General features: G+C 42.1%; 1 protein-coding gene across 1 annotated transcript in view; it reads right to left on the minus strand.

The window, feature by feature from the left end:
* Nucleotides 1-783: 783 nt before the first annotated feature.
* The window catches only part of TBX15 (T-box transcription factor 15), a 99,875-nt gene continuing 83,727 nt past the window's right edge, over nt 784-16,931 (minus strand). The window contains exon 8 of the mRNA XM_009556824.2: nt 784-4,708. Coding sequence (XP_009555119.2) covers nt 3,924-4,708 — 785 coding nt within the window. The 3' untranslated portion in view covers nt 784-3,923. The remainder of the gene's footprint in view (nt 4,709-16,931) is intronic.

Consider the following 16,931-nt stretch of genomic DNA (forward strand, 5'->3'; position numbering starts at 1 on the left):
TAGTGAGAATTTACATGTTTACTACTGTGACACTATCAAAGCTGCTTAAAGTTTGCCAGGTGGTTCAAATGTTCATGGTGAAGTAGGGAAGGAAGGAGGGAAGGAGAGAGGAACCACGCAGCTGCCTCCCATCCACACATTCTTACAAATGAGTGATCAAAGGGCTCCTGGATGAGAGTGTGACAATGCCACGAGGGCTCTTAAGCCCTGTGATTAGGGCAGTTACCCAAGGAAAGAGTTTTCCAGGGGTGGCTGCTGTGTGTACTGCAACCCTGGTCATCCACCAGGCCAGCTGGATCCAAGCAAATATCCCAGACTGGTCCCAGTGCATCTCTCCCTTTGTCCATTGTCATTGCCTGTTCTCTGGGAAACCCCAGTACCAGGTGGCAAACTAATTGGGGCCTTCTGTCCTTACAGGGCTGGCAGGGGGAGAAAGACCACTGCTCTACACAAGATACCTCTGTCATACCACTCCAAATTCAGTTCCCACCTTGTCTTTCTGGCAGGGTGACTAATCCTCAAGCAGTTTGTCTGCTAGGGGTAGTGTTACGCTGGGAGGATTTCACCTGTGCACCTAACTGAAGCCTAAACAAATATTTTAACACTCTTTAGACTTACTTTTTATGCTGCCTTCCAAAAACTGTTCTACTTTTGCTTTGCACAGTAACAATCCAGGAAAAAATTTGCTGTTGGTTTTTTTTTTCTTGTTTCACTACTATCTTGTTTCTAATCCTCATAGACTGTCGGTGTAACTTTCACGCCGAGTCATTTTTGTGTACTTACAACTTTACATCTTGGGACATGGAAGCCTCTCTTAGTCTTTTCCTTGTTCTTTTTCAGTCTTGATGATGAATATTCTCAATTCTGGTGATCCTAAATCAACAAACCAATTAAATATATGTTAAAATGAAGGAATAACTATCTAGCTAAGCTGCTCAGAGAAGTCATGGATGCCCCCTCCCTGGAGGTGTTCAAGGCCAGGTTGGATGGGGCCTTAGGAAGCCTGGTCTGCTGGGAAGAAGTGAGGTTGAAACTGGATGATCTTGAAGTTCCTTTCCAACGCAAACCTTTCTATGGTTTTATGCATATTCCACATAAGAGCTAAATAAATATGTCTATAAATATGGTAGACAAATGCTCACTCTCAGGTCAATAAGTTTCATACTGAGGGTAATCAGATGGAGTAACATTATCACAGTCGGCTGAAGAGCTTGGTTGGATCAGGGACAGTGTGCTTAACACCTTGGAGGATCACGTCGCTGAAGAGTCTGCGTGGCAATTTCCAAGGTCTTACCCACAGGTTCCTAATAAAATGCATGGAAACTGGGATTCCAGACCTTCACTGTAATATTGAAGCTTGTGCCATATATCTGTCCTTTGCTTTCTTCAGCAAGTCTTTCAATGATAACTTTTGATGAAAATAATTTTTTGTTTTAATCAATATTAGAAACATGTATTTTGATACTGAGAATGATTTTGATTTTATTGATTTACATTCTCTTTTTAGCTGAAATACAGACTCACTGAGGAAATAAATTGAATAAATAAGAAAGAGCAATCTAATTCAAATAGTCCGCAGAAGGAAATACTGGTTCATAGAACATATAATTAATCTGTAGAAATTGTTGCCATGGAATGGAGTAAAACCCAAAACCATGGCAAACATCAAAGCACAGTTTGAGGAGTTTTTCTGAAAGATTCTGAAAGGACATTAGAAAGGCTACAAAACTCCCCGTTTCAGGAATAAACCAAGAATTAATTACTAGGGTTAAACAGGAGATAATAAGGGGAGGGACAGAATTTCTCCTGTCCGTAGTCCCTCCAAACCTGTCAGAAGCTAGATGTAGTAAAAGCTAGAATACGGTCGGACAGGCTAGACACAGAACTGGGAATGGTATTGGCATATTTATCTTCTCCTGTAAAAATAAAAATTAAGAATTGTTAGCAGAATTTATTTTTCAAGGTCTTTCTTACCTTCCTGGTGTTTTTTCAATTCAGAAAAGAAAAAAAAAAAAAAAGTTTATTGACACAAGGAAAGCTGTAAACTCAGCAGCCATAACTTACAGCCAGGCCTGGGGGAGCTTCAGCTTCCCCACTGCTTTCAGTATTAATGTCTCAATCTCATATTAGAAATGTAGTGCAAATCAAAACCTGACACATACCCCAAAATGGCATTGAAAAATGAGAAACAAATTATGCTGTTATTCGTAAGTATTACCTTCTATATGGACTGTGAGAATTTATTCTGAAGAGCATTTTATTAGATTTTAACAATCAAAATAAGAACTCTAGCTGTCCGTCAGACACCCTTCATGCGAAGGCAGGCACTTTACAGATCCCAAGCACTCTATTTTTAAAATTTTGTGAGAGGACAGAATTTCTATTTTTATTGTAATATTGCCTGGACTTCGCAATTCAGTATCATGTCTTCATTTCCTCTGTTGTGCAAACTCACATGGTGGCATTTTGAAAATGTCTCTAGAAGACCACTGAGGAAGCCTGACAGACAGAGAAAAACACAAAGGGAACAATTACAAAGATTTATTTAGCGCATTCTGTGCTTGGCACTTAGAAACAGAGTTCCGTGCATAGGGCAAATCTTTATACACCTTTTTCTTCATACATATTTTACATACCATTTTTATTGCCCTCTTTTATATTCATAATATTGAATACCCCACTAGGCATATAAATACATTTATCTACAACACCTCAAAACAAATCTCAATAATATCTGTATTCTGTTACTTGGTATTTGCATTTTCACACAACTTAAATGCATTGGTTGCACCAAGCTACAATTGGTTTCTTATTTTTAAAGTATTTGAAGAAAAAAAAAAGAGAAGAAAACAAACAGAAAATAAAGATGTCAAAAGGCAATGATCTATTTGGCTAAACAGAGGTCATGTGGCAGGCAGGAGGCTGGCAAATACTTGACCTTACTGTTACTGAAATGCTAATGGTTTTCTATGGCAACTCTTGCATGCACGGTTGAGGAAGGCTGGCTGCATTTCTGTGGAGCAGAGCTCACTTTTCACATTGCTCTTCCCATGAGCTCAGTCTGGACAGTTTCCTGCCATGGGGTTGACTGCTACAGGACACACATTCCCCACAATGGCTGTAATCCTTTCGGTTTGGGTGCATTACTTCCGATCACATCAACGGGAGCTTAGCCCCTTCTCCCCCATGCATCTTTCTGAAGATCAGTTCCTGCTTGTGTCCGAGTCTCACTTGTAGGTTAAAACTTTTCTTTCTTCTCTCTCTCTCCCATCTCCGCCTGCAGGCTGGCTGCTGGTAAACTCGACCCTCACAAAGAAAATGCTTGTAAGGCAGAGTCATGGTGAACAACTTTGGAAGGAGAAGCTCCAGCCCAGTAGCACCATTCCTGTACTACAATGGAAGGAGGAGCCAGGGGCCACTGTTGGCCACAGAAATGGGCTGAGCCGCTCCAGCAGTGAGTAATGGCCTGGAGATGGGGCAGTCTTTAAAGCTATGGGCAGCGCAGCTTCAATGGATGAAGCTTTAGGAGACTGCCTTTCTTCAGCACCTGGAGAAGACAGCACAGGGGCACAGCTCCCTCCATGCTGAGAGTTCACACAAGCTGAGAGTTAATGTAAAAACCATATATTCAGCTGCTTCTCTCCAGCTTACTGTTAAAGTCATGTCCTTCTCTCTGCAATGTCCAGAAAGAGCAGACACTCTGTGCCAGGTCTGGAAGCTCTGGGCTACAAAAAGCTGCAATGACTGTCAGTCGAGGCTTTCCACAATGTCCTGTGGCGCATACCTAGATGGCTTGTGTTCTTATTTATCGTTACAATACTAGTTCCACTATAAGTTTGAAGGCAAAAAGGTACTGGGATGGGTTTACCCCTGGAAATGATGAAGGTCCGACTGCCTTCGAGGCCAAGTAGACACACATCTTGTTAGACCATGTGCACAGACATCTGTGAGGAAGAGCCCTGAACTGCACCGTACTGTCTGTTGTCACAGGTGTTGGCTGTCTGCTGGTTGCCGGAGGGAGGGCTGATCATGTGCATCCCGTGATCCATCCCCGTGGAAAGGTATTGCCTCTCTCCAAAGGCCCCACTGGATGGGGAAGAGCAGAGTAAAGTGCTTTGGGACGTGGTGAGTTTCTCCGGGCTTGCCGCCAGCCTGGGGGAAGCAGGGAAATTATATCCATAGAGGTTGTAGGGATTGTGCAGGGAGAAGGCATTGTAGGAGCTCTGCTGCATGTGGCCTCCACCAAACATGTGTGAAGAGGAGGAGGTGGAGGCAGGGTTGCCTGCTTGCATGACATACTGAAACTGGGAGCTGGAGAAGGACCCCAGCTGGCTGCTGTACGGCTCCATCTTGCTGTTGGTGGGCAGGGAGGAAGGAGCTGGCATTCCTGAGATCAAGGATGGAGTCCTCTGAGGCATGAAGGTTTCGGAGGGCTGTGAGGCAGAAGCAGTGCTGCTCTGCAGCCGATTGTAGCTGCCATCACTCAGCCCTGGGTAGCTCTGCAAAGCAGCCATGTTGCTTCTGGCACAGGGAGGATAATCAGACAGGTTAAGGTTGCAAAGCTGACTCTCCCGGCAGCCAACGTTGAAAGTGTTGGGGGCCAAATGAAAGGCTGGAGGGGAGCAGGATGGAGAGAGAAGGTGGGAGGAAGCAGAGGGGGACGGGGTCCCTGTGCTGGAGGTGGTCGGGGAGGTGCCTGTGCTGCCTCCTGTGAAAAAAAAACACATGGGATGATGTTCAGAGCCCAGGACCACATCTGCAAAACAAGGCAGTCTCATTAAAAAACAGCTTAGTTTAATAAAGAAACAAGGGTGATAAAATGGCTGCTGGAAATCTCAGTCTTTCTTGGCAAGAGTACTTACTTTATTAATAGCATCCCTTGGTCTTTCCTGCTACTTTTTTGTTATGATTTTGTTTTTCAACAGATATTTTCTTCCCTTTTAAAATAGGACAGGGAAGCAAGCATGCCACAGAGCAATCGAAGGCAGTGGGAAAAGCAGCAAGGAAGCACCACTCCACCAGTCAAGAGACCTGCCATTTCCAGGAGTGTTTATCTAGTCTTTTTTTTAAAAAAAAGAAAGTTTCATTTCCCTCTCCTGGTCTGCAGGAAGTCCACTAATCAGTGGGCTGCATGGCTCCACTACAAACATGCTTTATTGTCCGCTCAGGGAACTTGCAGTGGGAAGTGCCTGAAAGCATGGTGGACTTCTGCACAGTTCCACAATTTTTTTGGATGGCAAAAGCAGTAGTAATTAAGCCAGAAGTAACACTGAAATGAAGGAACACAGTTTCAAGCTACAGCATGTTCCATTGAGCAAAGAAAGGGGATGTGTCAGGATTTTCAATTATGTGCTTTGACTTTAAATGGGATTCCACATGTGGTATCACTGGTGTTAACAAGATATTGATACATATGCATGTTGGTAGTATCAATGTATTATTATACATTATTGATGCTATGAATGACAGAATTGATTATTTTGCTCAGCAAGAATGCTCACATGTTCTCACCTGGGAAAACAATACTGTGTAACACTACCAAGAACAATAACAAACTGAAAATAACTGATAGGAAGAAGCTGATGGCACGATTTTGAGCTTGAGAAGAGATTATTTTCTGGGCATGATACTGCATGAGAGGAAGCTTCCTTGGTCATCCAGGAAAACCGTCTCTGTTCTTAAGGGAATGCATTTTTCTGATGTATTTTTTTTTAGATACTATTTGAATTCCCTTCACGTGAGATCCCATTTCTGCATTAGGGCAACTAACACTGAGCACCCTTGTAAAAGGAACAAAGAGGTGCTAGTGTAGAGATTTGACCAGAGGATGATAAGTAGAACCAGAGGAACCAGGGTAGTCAAATGGTGAGGCAGCATTTTGGACAGGCTAGAAGGCAGTGAGAGGCAAAGGGACTGGAAAAGAGGGCGTTAGAGCGGGCAGCTGAAATTTATCAAGGCAGAGATTACACACTAAGGATAAAAAGTAAGGGACAGCTTTCTCTTGTGGTGTCTTGTAGAAAAAAAACCAGCAGGATTTCAGACTAGGTCTGCTGCAAAATGGGGAAGGAACTGAATGCAGTGCAGAAAAGAGAATGGGTGATGCTAAAATGCTTAAAAGATGCACTGGAAAGACAGGTTCTGTGTCAGTGTATGATGGCGAGAATGTAAGTAAGATTATACCTCATCAAAGGAACAACATGGAATTGTTGGAGCATGTCCAGGAGAGGGTCACAAAATTGATTAGAGGAGTGAAACACCTCTCCTATGGATAAAGGCTGAGAGAGTTGGGCTTACTCAGCCTGGAGAAGAGAAGGCTCTGGGGACACCATATTGTGAACTTTCAGTACCTAAAGGGGGCTTACAAGAAAGATGGGGATAAACGTTTTAGGAGGGCCTGTCAGAACTGGACAAGGGGTAATGATTTCAAACTAAAAAAGAGTAGATTTATACTGGATATAAGGAAGAAATTTTTTACAATGAGGGTGGTGAAACACTGGAACAGGTTGCCTGAGAGGTGATAGATGCCCCATCCCTGGAAGCAATCAGAGTCAGGTTGGACAGGGCTCTGAACAACCTGATTGACTTGAGGATGTCCCTGCTCACTGCAGAAGGAGTTGAACTATATGGCCTTTAAAGCCAGAAAAAAAGAAGACCAGAGTGGAGTGGCTGCCATTGACGTGAGCAGCATCACGAAAACGCATGTTTCTGTGTTGTTAAGTCAAAACAGTCATTCCCATTACCAGCCATGGGGATGAATGCTTATCTCTAAGCCACTGACTCTTTTTGTCATTCATTCATAAGCATAAAAAAGAAGAATTGTGTCAAATCTCCATTAAAATTAACAAGAAATTTGAAGTTTCAAATGGCATCATGAACTCTCTGTATTTCCTTCTTGGCAACACTGAAATGTTCGAACTTGCTAGTGCCTTTTAGCTCCAGAGTTCAAAGACATTTTGTGTGATTTTTTTAATTTAGTGCTTATTTTAAAAACTTCCCTCCTTCATTTGAAGTCTCTGACAGCCAATATCTGGCTAATTTTGTTGTGAGAAGTTAAGATTGTACTTCCTCCAGCCTTTCTCCCTGTCTCTTTGTTACAGATTGTAAACAGTGCAGCAAGGTCAGCAGAAAAGAATGACTGCTTCTACCTAAGTAGTTTCATTGCAAAGTCTATTTTGGTTGAAACTGCTGATAGAAGTGAGATTGAACCGAGGTGTGCAACTGCAGACACATATTTTCCTGTTAGCGTTGCACTAAATAGGGTAATCTCCAACTGAGAAGGCAGGCAGACAGCTGAGTTCATATATCATCACTTAGTTATCAAAACTGAAAATACATAGGTCTCATAATCACAAAACAAATACAGCACAAAGTGAGATGCATTTAACCTACAGTAATCCTGCACTTGATTCTTTACACACATATTTCATGAACAAATTTCAGGTGGTGACTTACTTGCTGTCAGTGTCTAGAGAATAAGTAAAAATACATATGCATAGATGTATGTGTTTAATGATGTGTTTCAAATAAAATATGTAGAATAAATTATTAACTATAATGTCTTCATTTCAGTCTTCCTTTACCCTGTAGTTAACCTTTAAAAACTATGCAGAAGAAGTGCACACACACCAGTTACCTCAAGCATTAGGCTTTAATACCTGCTAAGGAGTTACAAGCAATACCCATAGCTGAGACTATGGGTATTACAGAGAGTAAGTAGAGATCTCTGTTTAGACATAACCAGATATTCTTAATGGTTTCAAACCTGAAGTACTGAGTTGCACATTTCAGGTTACCTCAAAAGAGGGACGTGATTCTGCTCTGAACTATCCCTCTTTGCAGGCCAATAGAATAACCCTGAAGTGACAACACAGTAATTAGCAAGCAAAGTAAAAAAATACTTTTTTCTGTTTCTCCATAACTTTGAAATGAGGAGGAGGCAAGAGGTCTATCAATGGAAGCAAATGCCAGAACTGATGAGCATCATTCAAGCATGCTTTGCTGCAAATGCCAAGCACAGGACACACCACATTTCCACTGCAACAGAGCATAATGCAGAAGCCCAAAGTTCCTGATCACTTGCAGAATAACCTTTATGCTTTTAAGTGGAACAGGAAACAATACAAAGCAAGGCCTATCTCAGCTCATACTCCTTAGAAGGCAAACAGCTCTACTCTGCTCTAATGGTCTTTCTGATCCATCTTCGCTGGCAGCACTAAATATGGGCCAAACACAACCTGGACTTTTATGAAGTTATTACTTGGACTGTAGTTATAACAAAGTCAGCCAAATATCCCTAAAGATGGCAGCAAGCCCAGCAGGTATATCCACATCATACTACAGTCTCAGATACACAGATGTGTATGTTGTTCTAATGGAAGGCATGGATACAAACCAATCTAGTTAACTGACACATAAGAATACGTTTAAGTCTAGTTTAAGTCAAGTGAAACCACATCTAAGGAAGAGCAAAATGAATCACTCAATAATTCTCTGTTCCTTTTCTTTATTCACTGTTGTCCCAGAAATAATTGCCAACACCAACAGCATTTATCATGAGCATCACATTACCTCTCACCTCCACACTTATGATTCCAGAGTGATTAATTACTATTGTGTCCACTCTTCTGAAGACCATTTCTGGCCCTGCATACATCACTCCCAGGCATGTGCAATTAGCAAGTCAATTTGTATAAAATGCAAAGTTCATAACTTCATTCCCTCACTCCTTTGTATGTGAACCCTGCCCCATATGACAGATAAAAGTGTCTGTCCTCACAGTATTCTGCTGTTCAGGGCTTAGCCAAGCACTAGTACCATCCTCAAAGGAGCCCGCTCTCTGTCTGGGCATATAAGTGATAACTAAGTTGACCCTAACAAGGGGACAGGAGCATTTCCAAAGACTGGGAGTGGAGAATGATCTAGTGCAAAAAAGTTCAAAACTTGCAAACTGGGCCAACAAGTAAGAAACCATTGGTAAAGAGAGGAGGTAGGAAAAAGAAAAATGAAATCGTGGTGGAAAACAGGGAAACTCTGTAGAAAGGGTGGGATATAAAGGCAAACCTTCATCCCCATGACTGCATTCCCTCTTGTGAATACTATACAGAAATGCCGGGTGTTTACCATTATCAAATACCTACCCACAAATTTCAGGATAGAAACTACAGCTTCTCACCTGGCTATAAATAAGAACCGGTGCTAAAATTTCATCTCAAGTAGCTTATGACCAGTCTTCCCTTCCTGTCACCTGTGTCCTTCTAAGATTTTGTGATGAGGCTCTCTCTATATGTTCCAAATAGGCCCTTGCTTTTGCTTTTACTTACACTGAGCTTGTTATAAGGACAAATTCAGGGTAAACTGCAAGCCTAAACATACTCCAACCACATGCGTGATCTGCCTTAAAATGAGGACCTGGAGAACTCTTGAAGCATTCAGCGCTCCAGGATGTCTGAAAGGCAAAAGGGACTTCTTCCACACAGGACAGGTCACGTAGAGAACTTCTAACACTACAGTGTAGGTGGAAAACACATCTGCCAGCAGCCAGTGCTAGCCAAGGGAGCTTTCTGGCAACAGGGAGATAGGGGGGAGATCATCAGTGCCAAGGGAGCCTGAAGCAATTGTGCATGGAAAGATTTCTGGGATTTCTTTTACAAATGACATCACACTAGTCAAGTTGACCTTCAACTTATCCCAATCTTCTTTATCTGAAAGATGCACATAAATCACAGTTTGGACTCAACTGCAGCATACTTTCCTTGCTAACGTTTCCAGGCATTGGTTGCTACCATCACCTGCAGGGCCTCTCAGTCCTTGAAGTCCTTACTTAGAGCAGAGGAGGAGAGCAAGTGCAAGCTGAAGCTGCAGTCAGGACAAGATAACTGAACATGAGGGCCATGCCCTGTGCCAACAGTACAGTCTCATCAGACAGCAACAGGCAAGGGCTTTAGAGCAGTTTGAGCTGCTTGAGTGCTGTCATTATCTGAACATATCAGCAGCCTCCAGCTTTAGGCATGATTGGCCTCAGAGAGTGATAATTTGGTATTCACTGTCGCATTAAGAACAGATGTGGCTGAGGGTCCTTAGAGTTTGTGCCTTGACTTTCTAACAAGGATGGGAAGTGAAAGGTGATTTGTCTTAAGATCTATATTTTGATGTGTCATTCAGCACAAGTTATTATTCTGGAGTGCAAATACTTCTTAAACAGCTCAGTCCACTTCCACCTACAAGCTAGTTTAGCTTATCATGGCCACAGATGTGGGCTGCAGGTTGAGTATGGCCAGCCTATGGATCAGAGACTGTACTCAGCCCAGCATGACAGCTTCTGGCCATAGCCTCAGCCCAGCCATGTTCTCCCACCTTCAGATGTGAACAGCCCAAAGGCTAAATGCTTGGGAATTATAGGTGCACAGCCTCATTGATCAGTCTCCTGGAGGAGCCGCAGCCCCTCTTCTGACACACGCCCAACACACCAGCACCTCCACTATGTGATAGGCATGTGTCCAAGCACCTGATGATGTGGGAAAGAGGGGCTGTGGATGCTAGTCATTCATCTGGCTTGCCGCTCTTCTCCTGGCGCTTTGCTTCAGCTAATAAGCCCTCCTGAGAGGCAGTTTATACTCACCTGGGCACAGAGCCATGCTAAAGCAACTCTCCAGCTTTCCAAATGGAGCTGGCTGGGAGCTGGCATGTGTCTGGCCAGCATGGAGCACAGACAGAGGAGCCTGTCCATGCAGACATACTCTAAGCCACTTCTGAAAGGTCTGATTTTTGTGAAGGCTCTACAGGCACGTACACATACGTGAAGGTATTTTCTAAAGCATGGGAGAGACAAAGTCTTCCCAGATTTTTGCAATGTTATATCCTTGGTTACAACAGTAAATAAACATGATGACATGCACGCAGGAAAACAAATTTGAACAAAATGGCAAAATCCCATTCCATGCACTTGCAAATGCTTGCACCCTAGGTATGGCTTATGAAACTTACTCCCTGTCTTCCAAGTTACTGTAACTTTGGTTGCAGAACGAAAATTAGATACTTGCCCAAACACTGAAATCTGAGACAGTAATGAGGTTTGTGCTGATCACCAGGTGATCTGACTGATACATTATGAGACCAGTGTGCCACTGTAATCATCTGATCTCATGTCCTATAAGAGCCTGGCATAGCACAAACTGGAATTCATTCCCACTTAAAGCAGCACAAGCTTCAGTATTGCTCAACACCTACATGCATCTCCAGGCATCTAAATGCCACAAAATCAGGTGTCACTCCTGCTCTCACATATCATGACAACTTTTGTCTTGCAGGTGTAACTGACACCATGATGTCTCTTCCCATTCCTAGTATTCCAAAACTCAAACCTGCAACCTTAAGAAGGACTTCATCTCATCCTTCTTGTGCCACCACTACCCCTCTGAGTTCCTTCTTCACCACCTTGGAAAACTAAACAGCTTTGGTGCCTCTTCCTCATTCTCCCACCAAGGAAGGGCAAGGACACCTGGTCTGTGATGTGCTGAAATCTTTCTTCATTCTTTCCCCATTTCTTGGAGTGAAAACTTCACTCTTTCATGGGAATGAGAGACATTTCTGTCTTCACAGAGTGTAGCTGCCTGTTTTCTCTCTAGAGCCTTTGGCCAACTATCAAATTATGAATCCACTGGTAAAATCTTTAAAAGGCCAAAATGAGACCCAAAATCTACTGCATGCCAAGTTGCTGTGCCAGTAGGGAAAACATTGAGAGCTTTGTATTTCTTTGAGATACAGCTCACAGGATGCAAAAAAGATGATTACAGCAATAGATTTAAGGGGGAAAGTATGTACTATATGGCACAAAAGTGAGGAATGAAAGGAAATTTTATTTAATGTTAATAAATTATATAAAAGGATCTGTTTTATAAGTTTGCCTCAAATTACAAGAATAACTGGAATTAACAGTAAATCTAGAACAACTCAGGATAACTCGTTATTTCCCTTTAGCTCTTATAGATTTCTACAACAAAAACTTAACAGTCAGAAAGAAAGAGATAAAACTTGCCTCGGTCATCCTACAAGATAAAATATTCTCTATTTATTCTTTATTTAGGCTAAAGGTAAAAAATAACCCATTTTTCTACTGTGGGCAGAAGTACAGGTCAGGATGTCTGATTTCCATTCCCATCTACACCAGAGGACCTAGAGAGCTTTCCCAAAACTAAGAGACAACATCACCTTCCCAGACCACTCAGACTATCTTTAATACAAGGATTTCTGCTTCTCGTATAAACACATGGTATTCTTTGTCCAGTTCCACATTGTCTCAGGAGAAGGCCTGTTGGACGTGACTTTCTGTCTTGCGTGCAGGCAGTTGTAATACGGCATACACAACACTTTCATGAGCTGTACATCAGGTCCTACAGAAATGTCTACTGCTTCCCTTCTTCAAGTACAGATAGATTAATCAACTGAGTTTTGAGGGCTGACAAGCACGCCACTTCAATGGAGAAAATTGCTCATAAGTGATAATTATGTACTGTCCCTCACATTTAAAACCGCCATCTGGGCACAAACATTGACAAGGGTGTCACTGTAATAAAAGCCACCCCAAGAGATGACACTGAATGAAAACAGGATGCAGAAAAGGACTCCCTGAGGCACAAATCCTTCAGAAAGTCACAACCAAAGCTGCTGCAACTTTGCAGCTGAGAAGAACTGAAATTACAGTGATTTCTTTGGTGGTAACAAAAGTAAACTGAATCGCAAACCTGTCCTGCCATTTTTGATGGATTATGCATTGAGCCAACACAGGCCCAGCATATTAAGTGATAAAAAAATACCATGAACAACTATAAATCCTCACTGTGATTCAAGATTTCTGAACTGAGGGAAAACGTCTTAGTATTGTGAAAAGCTCAAAATACACGCCACTTTCTACTTGTGACAAAATAATACGTCACTCTAAGGAAATTGTGCAAATCTTCAAAGTATCATTGCCATCCTCCATTCATTCATATGAAATCTGATCACCATGTATGAGATAACAGAGATTTAGGCTTCGGTAACTAGACTTCAGAGTAAACACTTCCCTGGAGCAACAGGGTGCTTCAGGCTCCTTTCAGGTCATCAGGGAGCAGCACCAACTTTGACTCTCAGCCCATTGTGTCACACCTGGGGGGGCATTTTAAGTTTTCACACGAAAGGTGATACCTTGAAGCCTCAGAAACACCTCTTCCCTAAAGAAAAACTGCCTGCAGCTCAATGGAGGAGAAGCTGGAACAGTTTGTTCTCTGTTGCTTCATTTAGATGAGGCAATCTACTAGCCATTTGAAGTATGCAGCAGAAACCAGCTCTTGATCCCAATAACTCTGGCAACAACTGCTCTGTTTCCAATCTCCTCTTCAAGGTCAAAAGAATCAAGAAGGTAATTGAGACCAAATCCAGATATCTGACCTCTGCCAATAGCCTAGACCGTTCACAATTGATTTTGAAAGGGAAGCAGCATCCAGATTGTCCTGGCAGCATGAATGAGAAAACTAATGGCTGCTGTCAGGAGGCAAGTGGCCCAGCAGAAGTATTTGTAGGTTGTTCGGCCTCCTTTGACATCAGTGGCTCCACTCTCTTGGGATAGCTACTTTCGGGATCTGGGATCTCAAATAAAGCTAGAGAGATCTTAACAGCTATTTGCTTCTTTCTGCCCCAAGGCACCTCTGATGAAGTTCTGGAGGGCTCAGAGTTCCCTCCATTTGACATCAATACATGTTTGTGCATTAACAATATTGTTTTCAGCTGGGCGCAGTCAGGGCAGTTCTTTGAGCACCACACCTGACACAGGGAAGAGTATTATACCAAAGAAGAAAGGAGCAGCAAGGAGTACAGACAAATGTTGGCAAGACACAGCTGATGCCTGATTAAAAAGGGTAATGTTTACGGATAGAGAGGCTGGAAAAAAAGCAACACCTCAGCTCAGAGTATCTGTCTCCCATCTGCTGATATATCATGCAGCCTTAGGGCCTCTGTGGGCTGATGGCTGCTACAAGAAAACGTTATTGAACAATACATGAGCAGATTGAACCTCTTCCACACAGAAGAGAGGGAGCCTCTTGTGCATATGGATGTGGACACAAGACTGCAAGGTTACAATGTTCCCTCTCAGAGGAAAACAGTATGAGCTGTACTCAATTGCCAGTTTGCACATGCAAGCTGCTCTAGAGATAGCAGCATTTCTGCTGCAACAGGTGTTCTACTGTCAAGGAGCACATCCCTCTTTTCCTCCAGTACTATTTTAGAGAAACTTTAAGCTCTTGATGCTAATTTCAACAATCATTAATGACAATTTTGCAGACTCTGTAATGGGCAGCCTCTACCTCAGGTCTCCAGTCCAAGATCAAAGCAGATGCTCAGGTAAATTGAGAAGAGGTCGAACCTACTGAAAGGAATTGGTGGAGCACTTAGCAAAGGCACTTATTCAAGAAAAGAAACCCCATTTGAAAGGCAAGCTACCTTAAGAACTCACCAGCCAACTCACCAGACATTTAACTCTTGAGGACTTAGTGTACAGGTATCAAAACAGTAATTTAACAATGAAGTAAAATTTTACCTGCTGCAAACGTGCCAATATGCTATATCGTGTGACTCTCATACTGGTCCTGAAATTCTGCTTAGGAGGCAAATCTTTCTACTAGCTGCCATATTACCTTTGATTTTACTTCTTGCATTAGTCATCAGCTTTTGTGGGAAGATTCAGATACCGATCACTATTCTAGCATTGTCACAGTGCCTTTCTAGTCTTATATCCTGGCAAAGCTTGGAGTCACTGATAGCAATCTGCTTATCTCAGTATTCTGTGGGCTCTTATATCACATAAGAGCCAGCAACAGCTCTTCTTACTCTTGGAAAGTGACACAATCCAGAGTTACTGGAACTCTTATTTTCTTTTCCCTCTCTCTCTTCTCTTTTTTTATAAAGTTCCTTGTTAGAATCAAGAAACTGAGCCACATTAATGAGAATCTGGATGAAGTTCAATCTAAATTTTGAAAATATATTCCAATTAAAGACTTTTATAGATTCTTGGCTTTTCCCACATCTCATTGCCATGTGCATTCAATAATCCCAAGCCCCCTTTTTTCCTAGTAATAAGTAGACCGCAGAGCAGATGACATCATTCTCCGGAAGGTCAGCCTCCCCTGGACTGCTGTTTTCTGAACATTTCTTGCAAAGTTTCTGTTTGCAGGGATTTTGGTTTTTTTCAAACTGGCTGCAGATCTGCTGTGATTGTGTCAAACATGGTGCTTGCCCTTGTAAAGTCATGATGACTTTTGGATGGCATGGTTCAAAAGAGAGTTTTTTTACTTAGGCCAGAGGATTTCACTGTCAGAAACAGCATGCTCTTCTCCTTGGTAGGACAATAGAGGGACAGCTATGGCCACAGACCTGGAAAAACTTACTGATTTGCTTTACTTCAACAAAAACATGCAAATAAAGCTCATGAACCTCTAGAGTTAGCCGCACCAGGCATCTATGTGGCTGGTTGTGATACCAGGCTCCTCAGTTTGTGTGGCAGCTGAAACCTATCATTGTGTAGATTAGGAAATTATTTAATCCCTTTATGGAACAGCTGCATCCAGCGCACTGAGTGTCAATTCAGTGTGTCACTGTGGCCCTTGCTCAACATACAGCTTGGGCCAAACGAATATGCAAAACACTAGGTTGCATGTTGAATGGGAAAGATGTAGAAAGAATATAATATCTTTAGAGAATTGTATCATGTGGATGCATCTGGAGTACTCTGTGCAGACTTGTTTTTAAAGAAACAATTAAGTACCTGGAAAAATTCCCACCTGAAGAGAAATTAAATGACTGGTGCTATTCATTGCGAGAAGCACAGAAGAGGGACATAATCTGTTAAGCAATTAATTGCATTAATCAAATGTATGAGAGAGAACTCCTTATCACTTAACATCCCACAAAAATTTATGCATGTTGAGTTAGAGTAGAAAAATCAGACCCCTCTGAATGAAGCATGTTCCACAGAGTTGTGCCATAAAAACATGGAAATTGCTGTCACGGGTGTTTATCAAGGATGGGTAACTCAAAGTTACCACATATGCTTCTCTCTGCAACACAGTATAGGCTGTAAAGATTCAGTATTCAATCTTCTTTTTCATCAACTATGCAAACTGAGCTTTTATTCTCAGGCATCTTCTCCATGCAACAAATCATTCAAACCTCTTCAATCTCTTTCCACCTTTTAAAAATACTTAGAGTAGAAGACCATACTATAATGTCAGTTTGCAGCCAGGAAATTGTCTCCCCACGGCCAACCACTGGGTTTTTTTCTACACCAAAAATTGCATATCACTTTTTACCATAGTATTACATACACCGTCCCTTGCCTGTGCAGTGGTTTATCCACTGAGACTTTCAAATCCTTGTCAGTGACAACACTTTCCAGCACACTCAGTGGGTATGTACATCCTAACTTTTGTTCCTAGACACATGATATTTTATCTGGCTGAACTAAAAGCCACTTGATGTTTGAATGCAAGCAGGTTACCAAGCAAGCTCTATTGCATTTCATAACGTTGCGGCCATCATTACTGACCCCTTTGCTGTCTTTGTGAGAGTTGCACCTGTTAGCAACTGCGCTCTTTCAATTAGATCTGGACAAGTTAGACTGAATCCAGTCTCTGCAGAGCAACAGCAGGACTGACCTCACTGGATGGTCATCTCACATTTTTCATGTCAGCTTTGACATCAGTCAGCTATTCATTTCTTGATATATGCCAACTTTTCCAAGCTAGCCCATGTGGCAATAAGTTAAATGTTCTCCAAAAATCTCTCACAACTATATAGTCATTTCTCTCAGTCAAATCTCTAATTAATCAGGTAATTCAGTTAGATCTGCTTGACAAAGCAGTTTTTGAAAAAGGAAATAGGATTTTTGTTTCATGAAAAAA

The sequence above is a fragment of the Cuculus canorus genome, chromosome 1 (assembly GCF_017976375.1).
Source record: "Cuculus canorus isolate bCucCan1 chromosome 1, bCucCan1.pri, whole genome shotgun sequence".
In the NCBI taxonomy this organism is placed as follows: Eukaryota; Metazoa; Chordata; class Aves; order Cuculiformes; family Cuculidae; genus Cuculus; species Cuculus canorus.